This window comes from Buteo buteo, chromosome 9 (assembly GCF_964188355.1).
Source record: "Buteo buteo chromosome 9, bButBut1.hap1.1, whole genome shotgun sequence".
In the NCBI taxonomy this organism is placed as follows: Eukaryota; Metazoa; Chordata; class Aves; order Accipitriformes; family Accipitridae; genus Buteo; species Buteo buteo.
Genome location: NC_134179.1, coordinates 33,534,675 through 33,549,768, shown reverse-complemented (window position 1 = coordinate 33,549,768; position 15,094 = coordinate 33,534,675). Strand labels below are relative to the sequence as shown.

Genomic DNA, 15,094 nt, shown 5'->3' with positions numbered 1-15,094 from the left:
AGTTGTCTGAAAATAATAGCCCTTTATTTCAGTTTTCTCTGTCTGCAGTGAGTATTTGCTTATGGATTCTTTTGGAAGTTGCCATGGTTATCATCTGTGTGCAGAACAGAGTTGTGCTATGTGGGAAGGTGAATTTCAGAAACAAAGGTGAGAACTGGCCAAGCTTGGTAGCAACTGTCATTATTTTAGCTGGTAGAGTTGTTTGCACAGAATAGAGACTTTACAAAGGCCTGCTTTAATTTTTTTTCATTTTTAAAGAATGATAGTAATAAGATTCACCCAAGATTACTGGCTAATCAAGTCAGGGATTTAATTAGAACTTGAATGTAATCTGGGTGCAGCAAAATTCTGCTTGAAGTGTACCAATGAAGAAAAAATTTTGCACTCTATATTGCAAAGTGCAACTTTGCTATGAAAATAAACCAGTTAATAATTATGAAGCATTTTTAAACATTTCCTTAGCCCTACAAACTCCAGTCATTTATCACAATTCCAGGATGCTAGGCAAACAAATGCTACATATGCTCTTGCTCCTTCGCTGGCATTTGTCAGCATCTACTTAGCATTTCTCTTGAAGACTTTCACATACTTACACAGCAAAGTATGCCAAAAGTGTATGTCTGAGCAGAGGAGAAACTTCCACAAGGTAGTTGTTGTGTGGATAGTGTGGAAGGGCTGTGGCAAATACTGATGCTGGTTTTTGTTAAACGAAGTAATGAATCAAAAAGGGGACAATCCAGAATATGGCTCGTATGTGTTCTTGCATGAGGAAAAACTTTGATGATGGTGTCCCTAGTGTTATAATCAACATAATAATATGTGTTCAGATGTTAACCTTTCAGATATCATTAGCGGTTGTTTTGGAAAAGGTTAGCTACAGCTGTAGCATAGAGATGTTAAATTCATCACCTTTGGAGTTCTCTGATCATTGAGGCTGGGATTTTGCATTTCATAGGAAGCAAGGCTTCTAAAGGAAAGATTGATAAGGAATAAGGGGGCTAGGTTTCTCATAGAAAACTAGAAAAATATTACAAAATAGTAAGACTTGGTGTGTAATGTGGGTTTTGTATGAGCCTTGGGAGGCCCGTGTTTACTTGCTGAATCAGCAGATGTGGTGTCCTGGAACTTGGAAGGCTTAACTGAGGCCACGACCACCAAATACCTACCCCTTCCCCAGGTAATCTGGAGAATGACAGCTTCCATGTTTATGTTGCAGTGAAGGATATCCTAAACATTGCAACCAGTAACAACAGTAATGTTCTTTTGGTCATGAAGTGTAACCTTGATAGCAAAGTGCCAGTATGTTCCCTTTATATGTAAGGGAATCCAGATTTTTCCTTTTATTTTCTTTTATTCTAGTTTGCAGTCCTCTCCTCTTTGAAAGTAATCTGAAGGGTTGCCTGAGGAATCATTTTGCTTCCCTGATGAAGATCTATTAGCTGTTCAAATACCATGAGAAGTGCCAGAAGCCCATGTGCCTCATCTGACTGCTTTTATGTTAGAAATCTTTCTGCTGGGAGGATGTGATTGCATCAACAGCAGAACTAACTACAGGTTGATACACACCATCACTTTGGCATGTGAACTGTTCCTTGCGCTAAACACATTGCCTGGAGCCTGGGTGCAGGCCCTGTGTCAGGAAACATTTAGTGCCATCGTCTTAATAGAAAAATGAGCTTTCCATAAGTGAGTGCTATATATGCACTGCTGTGGATGAAACTGTGAGCTCCTATGTTAGCCAATTCAGAAGGCTTGAAAACAGATGCCTCTTGGCCTATATTACCAGATGCTGCTGCTATATGCTATACACCAAATACTTGTCTAGTGTGATAGTGTGACTTCAGAATGCCTTTTACTGAAAGAACAGCCCATGGGCATTGTCCAGGGACAAACAAGACTGCATCCAATGCGCTTCAGGACACTGAATTACTATGCGCTTGTTCTGGTTTCCTGGGGAGGAGAGCATGGTGCAAGAGTTAGCGTGGCCTGGAGACTGTTCCCAGTGGGCAAGTTGGATGTGGCTGTTTTGTTTTGAGGTTTAGTGAACATTATCTGTACAGAGGTGACCAGACTGTGCCAGTTTGCCTCCAGGCCACCTGTGGCACCAGCATTGTTTATTCCACAAGTAGACACCTAGCCAGAGGCATGATTTGCTCTCTGAGTCTCTTTGGAAGATTCATGTTTATATTTGAAATTGAAATAGTTGATTAATTTTAACTCTATACAATAGGTGGTTGTTTGGTTTTGGTTTTTTTCTTTTTAAGCTGAAGTTTTGCAATTCGAGCATTCCTCTTGCGTTATGTCAACTTCACTTGGAGTTGCCAAACTGTAGTGCAAATTCACTCCTCTTCATTCTTTGTATGGGAGGCAGCCAAATAAAGCTGACTATATTTGCATTGAGGTTACAAGCAGCAAGTTTAAGCCCATCATCATCTTCACTAGAAGATACCAGCAGTGGCTTAGTGTTTCTGGAGTAGCTACCAATCTGCACTGTTACATTAAACTGGATCATGGTGGGGAAGTCTCAGCTTGCCACCTCCTGAGCCATGTGTTTCTATTCTAAAGAGCTTCTAGCTTGCTGGTGGAAGTGAATGCTTCCGACCTGGGCAGGGCCCTAAAAATTCTCCTGTATGTATCTGTTGGCTTATGGTCAAAACATGCTGTGATTCAGAGGTACACAGAGACAAAAATACCAATATACTAACTCCATTTTTTTCACTCTTTATTTAGGTGCTTCCTTTCCCCAGCCAGGTGGTCTACAACAGAGTTGGAAAGTGTGGGAGTCGAACTGTGGTTTTGCTTTTGAGAATTTTATCAGAGAAACATGGATTCAACCTAGTTACATCTGACATCCATAACAAAACAAGACTGACCAAAAATGAACAGGTAAGATACTCCTGCTCATCTTAGATCCTGTTTACTTATTATGTTTGTGAAACTGAGAAATAAAGGCATATGCTAGCAGAAATAGTATTGAATCGTGTACGCTACTTTGACCTGAGTAATCAGCCAGAATTCATCATCCTCTAAGTGGCTTCAGTTAATAGGAGTGATGGATGGTAGAGCCAAGAGCAACATCATGTGGAAGCTAACCAGAAAAACTAACTTCCAGTGAGCCAGGTCTTGAATTTAGTCAGCCTAGCAGTTAGTCCAGCAGTGGGGCAAGAAGGGTTAGTACAAGTGAAGTTAAGTGCTAACAGCTTCTGGGACCTGTATTAATGTATCTGCAGGGCACAGCCATTTATCATATAAGCAGACCAGCTTATTCAGACATAGCTTGGGTCTCCTTAAGCAGAGCAGGAGTAAATAATGGCCAACAGGGTTTTTTTAGCTCACTTTCTTAATTCACTTCTAATAATCACTTGCTTCAAAAAGTTGTTTCCCAGGGCCATGCTAACACATGTTGCTATAATCTGACATGCCGCTGATCCTATCTTAGCCTCTTGCTCATCTGCCTTTTTCATGTTATCGCACAACCCTCACTAAAGCAAGTAAAAATACCACATGAAACCTCTTTACCAGGACACGCCTTTTCATGTTCCCTTACAGTTGTAGAGGGCATTATTTTTGCAGCTTTGATTCCACAAAAGATCCAGTTATTTAAATTCCCTTGTATTTAGCATAACCACGTGCCCTCTGTGAGTATCGCTGCCATCAGTAGGTATTGCTGCAAGTAATACAAAAAAACCTCAGACTCCAAAGTGTACGGATGTAGTCAGATGCTGTACACGTGACTGCAGCACACGTTGCCCACAGTTGCTATTTTGATCTGCTGATCAGGTAAATGCCTGTGTCACTGCTAGGAATAGGAGCCTGCAAACCACAAAAGGATGTATGTGATGATCAAAATACGAACCTGGGCCTGCCACTGACGTTGTGCTGTGTTTGGGGGTGGTTTATTTGTAGCTTGTTTTTGTTATTTTAGATGCAGCAGTTCATTCCAAATGGAAATTTGGGAGCACGTATTGCTCCTGCAGGTCTAAGAGCACCTCCTCCCTTCCAAGGTGGCCATCGGGGTCCCACCGGCAGCCGCCTCACCTAACCTCGCATGCACCCAAGTTCAGCGCGAGGCGGGGACCAGCTGGCCAGGGCTGCCGTGCCAGCCCAAAGGCTTCTGTGCACGGCTGGGTGCGACACCCCAGTGAAAGGCTGGGGGGGAGGACAGTGGTGCCCCCACTGCCCCTGCCTGTGGCCGAGGGAAGGGGCAGAGCCCTGGGCTGCAGCTGCCGCAGCATCCCTCTGTGTATTCCGCCGGCAGCTCCGTGGAGGCTGGGGAGTTCGCAAAATGGTCCCGTCGGGTCGGGGTCAAACTATGCTGTGCTACAGAGCCTGCCTGGTTAGTTTTTCTGCTTAACTGTTGGATATGGGATAAGGGATTTCTGTGGATATGACTGCTTTTGTGTTTGGGGCTGTTTGGGTTTTGTTTTAACTATGTCCTTCACTGAGTTTCATTGCTGATTGGGAGATGCATCATAAAACCTAAAAACCTTTCAGGTATTAATAAACACCAGCTTTCACCCTCATCGTCTACTTTGTTTCAGTTCTGCTCTGCCTTCCTCTGGTAGGTGGATTGTCCTTTGTTAAACGTGCTACAAGATCGCATCTCAACAGTCTTCGGTGCTTTAGTCCAGCATGTGGAGATTCCAGAGAGGCCCAGACTTACTTTTGATGCAACCAAAATGCTGACGGAGAATTAATACCTGCATTGCTTTTTGCACTTCAGAAGCTGTTGGGTTACTAGACAGAGAATGTGCTGGAACACAGATGGTGCTGGATGTATTGCTACAGAGCTGATGATTTACTCTATAGATTGCCCTACTATAACTTGACTCTCTTTAATTTATGGCTAATTTACGTAGTTACAATAGGTTCATAATTTAATGAGTACTTTTGCTGAAGAGTGCCTTTGATCGCCAGGAAACATGCCTGGAGACAGTAACAGTTCTGTTGTTCAAAGTATTTTTAGTTGTCTTCTCATTTTTTATGAGCAGAATATGAAAAAATAAATTATTTCTCTCACCTTTAATGTGGTGTACACAAGAGGAAGTTAAGAGAATGGATGGTCTCAGGCTCCAGGCATTGGAATGAGAGAAAAGAGAGCTGGGCTGGGCTGTAGGCTCCCAGCGTGAGCATGGGCTTCTCACTCAAGATGATACGTCTCTCTTCCTTCTGTCATTTGTCTGTCCTGTGTTTGGTTAAAGCCCTGATCCAGCCAAGACTTTTCTGTAAATATTTAGCTTATGCAGTCTGCTGTGGTTAAATAAAGTTAAGCACGTAGGTGTTCTTAATGACTGCAGGGATTGCACATAACTGGAATCCATATTCTCCTTGCCTTTTACCAGTCTCTGTCCTACTAAGAAATTTTCCCAAATTATGTGAGCCTGCCAGCAATTAGAATTGCAGCCTTTGAACATCTATGGGCATAAGGGAGTGAGTTCTAGAAACAGATGAGTTAATCTGTGCCTTACCATTTGCTATAATATTTCCAAGTAAATTAAATACAGAAAATAATATGTAGTATTCATGTATACAAAGTCAGTCTAATTGATGTGGCTTTAAAATGACACGCAAACTGTTGCAAAATGAATTCTTCCCCTTCCCTGACTTCTTTCCCCCCCATTTTTTTTGCATTCAGAGAAGTAAGAATGAGTATGCTAATAGATATACAAATACCAATCACCTATGGGAGTAACTGATAGTTTATCTTCATATCATTTCCTTCTACTGCCCATCCTTATGGCTTTACAGCCAGCTTTATATATAATTCCAGTTTAACACACTAAAAATCCATCACTAATTTTTCTTAAATTCTTTTGAAGATAGAAAATTGGTCATAGCAGCTTGGGGAGCTGCAGAAATTCTTGAAACCATTCCAAATTTTTGAGAGCTGAAAATGAAGATCTAGTCTCATTCCTGTGAGTTGCGAGTTGTTTATTGAAATGAATACCGAGATGAAAGTGATATACCAAATACCTGTAGATACTTGTGCCTCCTGGACCCTACATGCCTTCAGTACAGACTGAAAACAGTAGAAAAAGGTAAAGAACTCACAAGACAGACAGAGATTTTTCTTGTTGTTCAATTTGTATCGATGATAGTGGAGACCATCGTGTGATCCAGCTGACCTCACTTGAAAAATCCCAGTTGCCTCACCATTTTTATACATTTTGACCTCGAATTCTCCCAGTGAAATACAGCAGCTTAAAAAAAGTAGTAACATTTTGGCTGTTGTCTGTGCAGGCTTATTATCTGATTATTTCTTTTTGTTCCCAGTAGATTTTACTTATTGCAAATCTCAAACCAAACAGGACTGCTCTGAGCAGTTAGCGTGGCGGGCTGGCTGTTTCCAGAAGAGGGGAAGAAGGTGTCCTCTCTCAGAAGCCTGGGTTGAGATTTTGTGCAGGAGCAAGGCTGTGACTGGAGCAAAGCCATCCTCCACGTTTCTCGCTTTTCGGGGAGGGCCCCATCCAGTCTCTGTCAGTCATTTCACTGTGCCATCTGCTGGATTGTTATTTACAGTGCAGCAACAGCCGAGTACAAATACACAGATGATGCTGAGCCAGTACAGTTTGATTTCTGCCGTACAGCCAACTGAGATCCCACATTGGTAGTGTAGGACAGTAGACTAAGGAAAAAACCTTTCCCCTTGGAGTATTGCCTCTTGGTGTTCTTGCTCAGGTGGGCTTTAAGGTTCAAAAATAGCTTGTGATTTACAGGATTGCCTCTGTTTGCAGATCTGGTCTTCTTTAAAGGTCCTATTTAAAAGTCAGCGCAGAAAATGAATTTTGGGGAAAAATTTAAAATAAAAGCTTGATCAAGGAGTCACAGTTGATAGAAAGATGTTACGCTAGGGAGCAAATCAGCATTTAGCCTAAAGGCTCTGCTCCTTCCAATTAATTGGTGTTTGCGGGGGAGGGCTGGAACGACAGCAAATGTGTTGACCACACCACAGAGGTCTTCGCAACTGCTTGCTGTGGTTTAGCATCTCTGCAGGCTCCTGTCCTGCGGTGTGCACGCTCCCCTTTGCTGGAGAAGCAGAGCGCACCCAGTGCTTTGGGTTCTCCTTTGCCCGGCCGTGGAGCTGATGTGGCTGGACCGTGCCGTGGGCTCCGCTGAGCACACGGGCACAGGGTGCTGCTGCCTGCCTCTCCCCGCACGCTCTTCGTGTCCTGGCATTTCCCACTGCCTCCATCCTTGTTTAGCAGCATTAACGCTCTGGTGCAATTCAGTTCATTTCAAAAGCAAATAACTGTCTTTTTCAGCACTGTTTCACTGAAAGAGCCTAACTCCCACAGGAGAGCGTGGGCAGCAGCAAGAAAGAAGAATGGCTCTTGATGGGCCCTTAACCTCGCGGGCATGTGCTCCTTTCAGGATTCCTCCAGATATTTTTACAGCTTCTCCCTTCAAACACGGATGTGTTCTGGTTCCTCTCTCCCCTAACAGTGTTTGCCAGGGTAGTTTTATCTTCTACTGCTTGCGCCTTTTCATCTCTTTTCAAACCTAGGTTGGTTTAAGACCATCTCCTAGATCATCTCTGCTTGTATGTTTCTCTCCTTCATCACTCGTTCCATCCAAAGGTACTTGCTTTCCTCTGTTCACTCTTGCTCTCTGTGGGTCCTCAACAATAATCATCGTGGAAAAAAAGGCAAACAAAACAAACCAACCAACCAACCACTAAAGACCTTACTCTTCTGGGAGACATTGGAAGATTTTTCTTTACTTTTTTTTTTTCTTTTAACATCATTTTAAAAGGAGGGGCAGATCACTAGGTATTCCTGAGCAGTACATTTGGCTTGTTCGACTGAAATGAGTTCAACACAGTGGGATCAGAGAGAGAGGCCCATGGGAAATATGGCCACAATTTGCATGTGGCCGTGAGCCATTACAGTTACTTATTTTTCCCTCCTGACATCTGTGTGTTGTTTCTGTTGAGCCTTACTTACCCTTTTGGCAGGGTTTTTAAAAGAATGTTTTTTGCTTGTTTGTTCATACGCCTATTGTAGCTTTATCCACATGTGCTTTTACAAGTCCAGTTGATCATTAAGTGTCTAAATATGAAGGTACTTTCAATCAAAACAAAATTCTGTGTCTGCTTTGGAGTAAGCTATTATCATAGCTCAAGAGATGGAGTTTGGTAGCAAGAGATTAAAAAAAAGCCAGGAGCCAGATGCTGTCCTGCTCTCCATGCCTCTTTCCAGACTCCCTTTGCTTTTGAGGCAGAAGTGCCTGCGCTGGTCCGGCAGCAGACTGACATGAGCCTGACACTGACATCAGGTGAAGTGCAATGGGAAATGTGGTGGTGGCGTAATGTCAATCTGCCTGGCACCAGCAAATTGGTACCAGCCCCAGGGAGAGCTGAGGGGCAAGGGAGGCTTGCGTGGTACTTTGTAACACTCGCATACACCCACACATACGTTTATCTAGTGGTATTCTATTAAAGCTGCCTGTCTTTTTAAACTCAGTGGGATTACTTTGTATGGGTATACTATCTTTACATCTCCATATTTGTACTCTAATGGTGGTTTTTCATTTATTCCAAGGTGAAATTATAGTGGTGACCGTAGTGGCATGAATAGAGTGTTTATTCCATACCAGTAACTTCCTTCTGCCATCTTCCTTCCTTCATTCATGCAGATCGAGTAACACACGTAAAATGTCAATTTAACATAAAGCTTCATACAGGTCTGAGAATTTCAGTTCTGTAACTTGTCTGTGTAAAACCAAAGAAAGAAGCCAATTGAGACACCTGATACCCAGCCTCTAGAGTCTCCCCTTGTTTCATTCTGCAAGGTGAATGAATATAATTTTTTGGTAGAGAAAGTTACCAGTCCTAAAGAAATGTCGGCTTGCTTGGTTTGCTAGGAAAGCCTTTGTCTCTTCAGAGCATTAACAAACAATACTCAATTATTTTGTGCTAATTATTGCAAAGTTTCCTGGGCTTTCTAATTCTGGCCTGGGCAAGCTCTGCTCTTCAGATTTATTAATTTCTTGCTCATAGCATTTATATCATACTGAAGGAGCTGTATAAAGACCTGTTGGTATTTGAATCAAACAGTCCAGAGTCCATATACGACTAACTAAAGCAGGGGGGCTATTCCTTTCCTGCCTCTTTTTTTTTTTTTTTTTTTTTTTTTTTTTTTTTAAATCGCACATCTTCTTTCTGTTTTTTCTTGTTTCTCTTTTCCTTTCACATTGTCTTTCTTTTGGTGGTCTCCTCTTCTTTATGTTCCATACCCTTGGGTTTACAGCCTTTCTCAGATGTCATATACCTTGATATACTAATATGCCTTGGTATACAAGGTCTATACCTAATATGCCTTGATGTACTCCAACTAGTTTGACAGGAGAAGGCCCATCCTGAGAAGGCAGACAACCTGAACTGTTTGCTTCAGTGCTGATCGTACATGTATGCATATAAAATTGTTGAAGGCAGAAGAAAAGTAGGGAAAAGCATATTAGTGTGTGCATTTTTTTACTCAGTCCTAGAAGTTAAATGGCTATAGTTTGTGTTGTCTGAAAGAAGAAGGCAGGTTATGTGTCCTAGGAAAAAGTGGAGAACGAAAGATGGATGAGAAGCAGTAAAATGTGACACACGGTGTAAAAACCATGGCAAAATATCAGTATATCGAAACTGGGAAATAGAAGGAAAAAAACACTGTCATTTCAAATGCATTTGTGTTCAGTGTCCATAATGTAGCCTGCATTTGAGCACAGGACAGAAAATCTGAAAAGAAATCTTAGGAAATTAATAGTAAGAGAACAAAATTAACCAGGATGTCTCGACTCTCTAGCATGATGCTCCATTAGACACTTTCAGTTTCCCCTAGATCATAGCTAGAGCTCAGCTTACACAACATAGATACTCATATCCGTAGTGAGCAGTCTTCAATATATGCTGTTTACGTTATTCCATTTTAATGATCTGAAAATTTAACTAATTTATTTTTTTAAAAAAAATTAAAATTGTGTGAATGTGCCTGAACTAGAACTTAGCTTTATCTTTCTGAAAGTGCCCATTTAATTTGTACTCTTAATTTGCTGTAACAGTAAAAGGAACAGCAAGTGCTGATTTCTATATTTAAACAGGCAAATCAATCAAGTGTTTTGGCAATGTTGGCAATTATTACATGAAAATGGTCATTGGCTCAGCTCCCACTTTCTGTTACATTTTCAGACATTTTACATTTTGGCATTCTGCTGAATAGAGCCAGTGTCTTCAGAGGGCAGCCACCACTTGCAAAGCTCTGATGCAGATTTAGGCAGGGGTTAGATTTTTCTTTTAGTTTATGCCTTTCCTTAAACTGATACCCACTTTTGGAAGTACATAAGCTCCATGATAGCAGGATGGTGTCTGCAGCTTAACCTTTCTTGCTCAGGCATGAAATAGTAGTTGTGCTATCTTGATGACAGTGTTTGGGAGGGATAGTGGGGAAGGAGTTCCTGAGTGATTCAGACTTGAAAATTACATCATCATATGTTGTTTGAGAGTTACATTTGTCTCAAAATGTGCATTGACATAACATGGAAAATTTGATTTGTTGATTCTTTTTAGATGGAATTGATTAAAAACATAAGCACTGCTGAGCAGCCCTATTTATTCACTAGACATGTTCATTTCCTCAACTTCTCAAGGTAAGGCATTTTTTCAGTTAAAAGTCTTTTTCATTGATTTCTATTAATTGTAATACATAGAACATTTTCCCTCATTTTTTACATAGAAACAAGACAATGTACTTTTTTTTTCCTCCTTTCTGGCACTGGAAGTCACATTCAAAAGTTGGGGGGGGGGCGGTTCTGCGCTCTCTTTGCTACAAGATAGTTAGGTACAGTATGTTTGTGAAAAGCTAGGATGTTATTGCATGCCTTTGCCTCTGAGATGATCTTGGTTTACATTTCCAGACAAAATGCATGAGATGGTAACTTGGGTCTTTAGACTGTGCATTCATGTTTTAAAAGTGGCAGCACACTGTTATGAATGTTTCATCTCTGTATAGCCAGATACTAATACAAGACTGAAAACTCCACTGAATTAATTAATTTTGTACCTGGAATGACTCTTCACCAATTTAACCAATTTAATTTCGTTCTGACAAAATAGTCCCCATTCCACAGGGAATGGAAGTATTTCTAAACCATGGAAACGGATTATGCTTTGTATCATGGGAGTGCAGTCCCTTCTGGCAGCTATTTGAAAGTATGCACCAAGACTCTAGAGACATTTATAGCATGGAATGTGAAGAAAATTGAACTTGGATGAAAGTTCTGAGGAATTTTTGGAAGGATGTGAATGAGTGATGCCAGTTAGCATTTAGCCAAGACACAGAGGTTAGAGCTGACTGCGGATGGTTATTGCCTAGGCTTTAAATTTAATTTGGAAATTATATTTGGAAACTGGTGCCGCTAGGTTGGACTCCTCACATTTATATAAAAAAATTTCTGTACAAGTGTGAATTTCTGTAAATCTTTGCAATGGCTTGCCTAACTTTTTGTTAGGCAAATGTCCCAGCATTTTGTTTACATTTGGTAGTGTTAGTGTATGTCTTTTGAATGTATCGCTTCAGGCATGGGTAGACAGTGTAGTAAGAAATGATAAAATTGGGGGGGCTGTTGTTTAGTTTGGGTTTTTTCAAAAATAAAATATTTTGAGCAATTGGAAATTCACTTGATACATAACATAACTATCAGCATGATTTTGTTACATGAAAACAAGAAGAGTTAAACAAAATTCTGTTCTTCTGTGTTCTCTAATCTGTTTCCATGAGAGTTCCATTTCTAATGTATTATCTTTAAAGAATAAAACTCATTAGAATAGGACTTCACGTCTTTGATAAATGATCTCTTCTCTCTGCCAAAATGCAAGATCAAACAAGTAGCCACACCTGGGGGTCAAAGGGATATTTCTTGATTAAACTGATTTTTCAGAGATGGTACGCAACATCAGGTACGTGAGAAAACGATGAACGTCATTACCTCTTGCTCCTCCCAAGATCCCATTTTCTATACATATAATACATCCTTGCCATGTAAGTAACATGTTTCTTCTGTAGCCTATCCATGAGATTAAATCTCTCTACATTTTTCTTCCAGTAGAAATTTGTGAAAATACATTAAAATTATATAAGATGTGTAAAAGTATTTGTAGCTTCCTTTTTGGCTGCTCCTTGCAAACCTGAAAAACATATTTTTCTTTTTATTGAGAGGACACTTGGTTTAACTAGTAGCTGTAAAGTGGTGAAAAGGCTGATGAGTCTTTTAAATGAGACATCATTGAAGTGCATCAACATTGCTTACTATTGGTTTAGCATTTCCTAGTGTTTTCTGAGTAATTAAAAATTTTTGACAGTTTTAGTCTTTAGTTTCAAAATTCATTGGTTGTGCTACACTTAACAGTGAAGTAGCATGTTGAATATTCTGTCTGTTCCTTAATTCCACGGTGATTTTTTTTTTTTTTTAACCGATTTCATTAGGAACTGGAGTGTCAAGTATGGATTTTGCAGAAATTTCAAGAATGAGATTTAAATACACATTATAAGTATTACAGTATTGTGAAAGCATTTTAGTTTTGCTTGATTTTTTTGAAACTATTCCTTTATAGACAGTCTCTAGTGGAGAGCTGAACTCAAATTGTCTCCTGTTTGCCCCAGCTTTTCTGCCAGCTCAGCATAAAAGCCATGCAATACCCCAGAAACTAAAAAAATGAGTGTTAAAGTATCAATATGGTGTTTTCTGGCTAACAGCTGAAGACCTTAGCAGCTCACCGTGAGCAGCCAGCGCCGTGGGGAGCGGGACACATGCACAGGGACAGGTCGGAGACAACCGACGCCTGACCGCAGGCTTAGGGCAGCTTCAGGTGTATGAAAGGCTCAAAGTTCAGCCTGAAGATCGAAGAACCCTACTTTGGTGAAACCCCTTGCTCCTTCCCAAGGCAGGGGATGAGGCTTTCTACATGCTGTTGTAGCAGAGCTCTTACTGGAAATCATGAATTTTTGCAGGGGCAGCCATCCTGGGCATTAGTCCAGTGACCAAACTTGCTTCTCTTGTTTGGCATCTTGTACCTTTGAAACCAAGCTTTTGTTTGCAGGAAGGGATAAGGAATGCTTTATTCTCCTTCCTACTGTGTGTATCGAGCTGGCAGACAAGTAGGAGATAGAAGGCATGTTATCTTTGCTACTCTTTTGGTAAGCTCGAAGGTCACTGTTGGAACAAAAGGAGTCTCTTCCACTCGCCTTGCTCTTCTCTGCTTGAGTGCTTTCAAGATCTGTAGGGATTGCATTAGGCTGTTTAGTCCATCTTGCCAAGGTACTAGAGAAGCAGAGAAAATGTAAGCAGAGGCATGCAAAACGGGAGTCTGCTTTGCTTTTGCTTATTGGTGCTTTTCAGCTCCCAAACAGTAGTAAGAAAAATAAACTTGATTTTCATTTAACTTCACTGATGTGTATAGCAGCAATGACAAATCACTTGGATTTCCCCCCTTTGCACCCTGCACCTGCTTTTATAAACCTGTCAGCACTTAAAGGTCTCTGATTATTCAGAAAAGCATCACGGCATTTACTTATGATTGTTTCCAACTGAAATAAAAGGGACTGTATCTTCTTTCCAGAAAAAATCTCTAGTGGAAGTGAGCTGAGCCTTCAGTGGTGAATATGAGCACATGCATGTTTCTGAGGCACCATTAGTTTTGCTGAACAAAGTTCTAAAAACTTGAAAATCTCATCCTGACCTGAATACTTGCCAGGGCTGGTTTCCCCTCATTTTTGAACAGTTTTAAGAGTGCCTGCTGGTTCAGCTGAGCTAATGAATCCTCATTTACTCACCTGTGTCTTCATCTTTTAATTTAGTACTACATTTTTTCAATCCAGAGTAGTACAAAGAGGTAGACAAAAAGAAAAATCTTAAAAGGACTTATTAAAGCAAATCTTATGTGAATTTTTACAGGCATAAATCTAATTAATTGTAGCTTCAAACAGAAGATGAAAAACTAAGTTTCTTGCTCTTTGTTGATGTGAGTGAATTTCTACATAGCACTTGTCATGGGAGAAGCTTTTATTCCCAATGGTTTGCAGCTTCTGTTCCCAGTCTCTCCAGTGCAGCTAGGGCTAGCTTTAGGAGATGACCGCCTGCCTTGGGAGGGTGGCTACTCCATCCAGTTCATTTTGGGACCATTTCTTTTGGGGAGGGTGGTACTGCTTATTGAATTCTCCTTTACTTGTGATTCCTGGGTGAGGCTTTTCATTATGGCTCTGTTGTCATCGTCCTGCTCATTTCATCCTAAATTCTGGACTGACCTCTCCATACGTGGCTTTCTTCTAATAACCCGACTTGGAAATGTTCTTATACACAGAGGTAAACGTTCAGGTGCTTTTTGGTTTCATAGTGCCTGTTGCTACTGGGGCTAGCCCAGCATGGGATTTCCTTGCTCTTGATTGGAAAAAGAGAGTATTTCTCAGAAGTCTTCCGTGAAAGCGTCCAAGCTGCATTTGAAGGCATCATGTTACACCGCCTCTGCCATTTCCTTGGGCACTTGGTTCCAGTTGTCTGTCAGCTTTACTGTCACAAATTTTTGTGGCTAATTTCTAAAGTGAATTTCTCTGGGTTTTGCTCCGTATTGACTGAAATGCTTTTTTTGTTCTCTGGTGTTTCTCCCCATGCATCTACCTGCCACTGCCGTCTCCAAACACCTTTCACTCTTCCTTTTGATCACAGGTACTCTCAAACCTCTTGCCAGCGGGTGTTTTCCTCATCCATTTAATAACTCTGTGACTCTTCTCTGAAACTTCTCCAGTAGTTCCATAGTCTTTATTAAGTGTAAGCATCAAAACTGTACTCTGGACCTGTATCAGCTTCACTAATGCTGTACATGGTAGAAAAAAACCCTCTTTGCAGTCACCATGCTTATACCTTCTAAAGCTACAGTTGCGCCAGAGTAATCTGGGCTTTCAGGGTGAGTTGTTTTTCCAGTGTGTTTCCTAGATCCTTTCCTAGTCACTGTTTACCAGGCCGCCATTTCCCATTCTGTAGAAATGGCCTTCATTCCTTATTCTTACATGTGTTAACCAAGGGGAAAAAAGTTAGCGACATGAAGCATGCAAAATTG

At 40.9% G+C, this 15,094-nt stretch overlaps 1 protein-coding gene across 2 annotated transcripts in view; it reads left to right on the top strand.

Moving 5' to 3' along the window:
- UST (uronyl 2-sulfotransferase) overlaps positions 1–15,094 on the top strand; it is a 174,062-nt gene that overhangs the window by 80,240 nt on the left and 78,728 nt on the right. For both annotated transcript variants that reach the window (XM_075036013.1, XM_075036014.1), the window contains exons 3-4: positions 2,731–2,886; positions 10,553–10,632. In XM_075036013.1, coding sequence (XP_074892114.1) covers positions 2,731–2,886; positions 10,553–10,632 — 236 coding nt within the window. The remainder of the gene's footprint in view (positions 1–2,730; positions 2,887–10,552; positions 10,633–15,094) is intronic.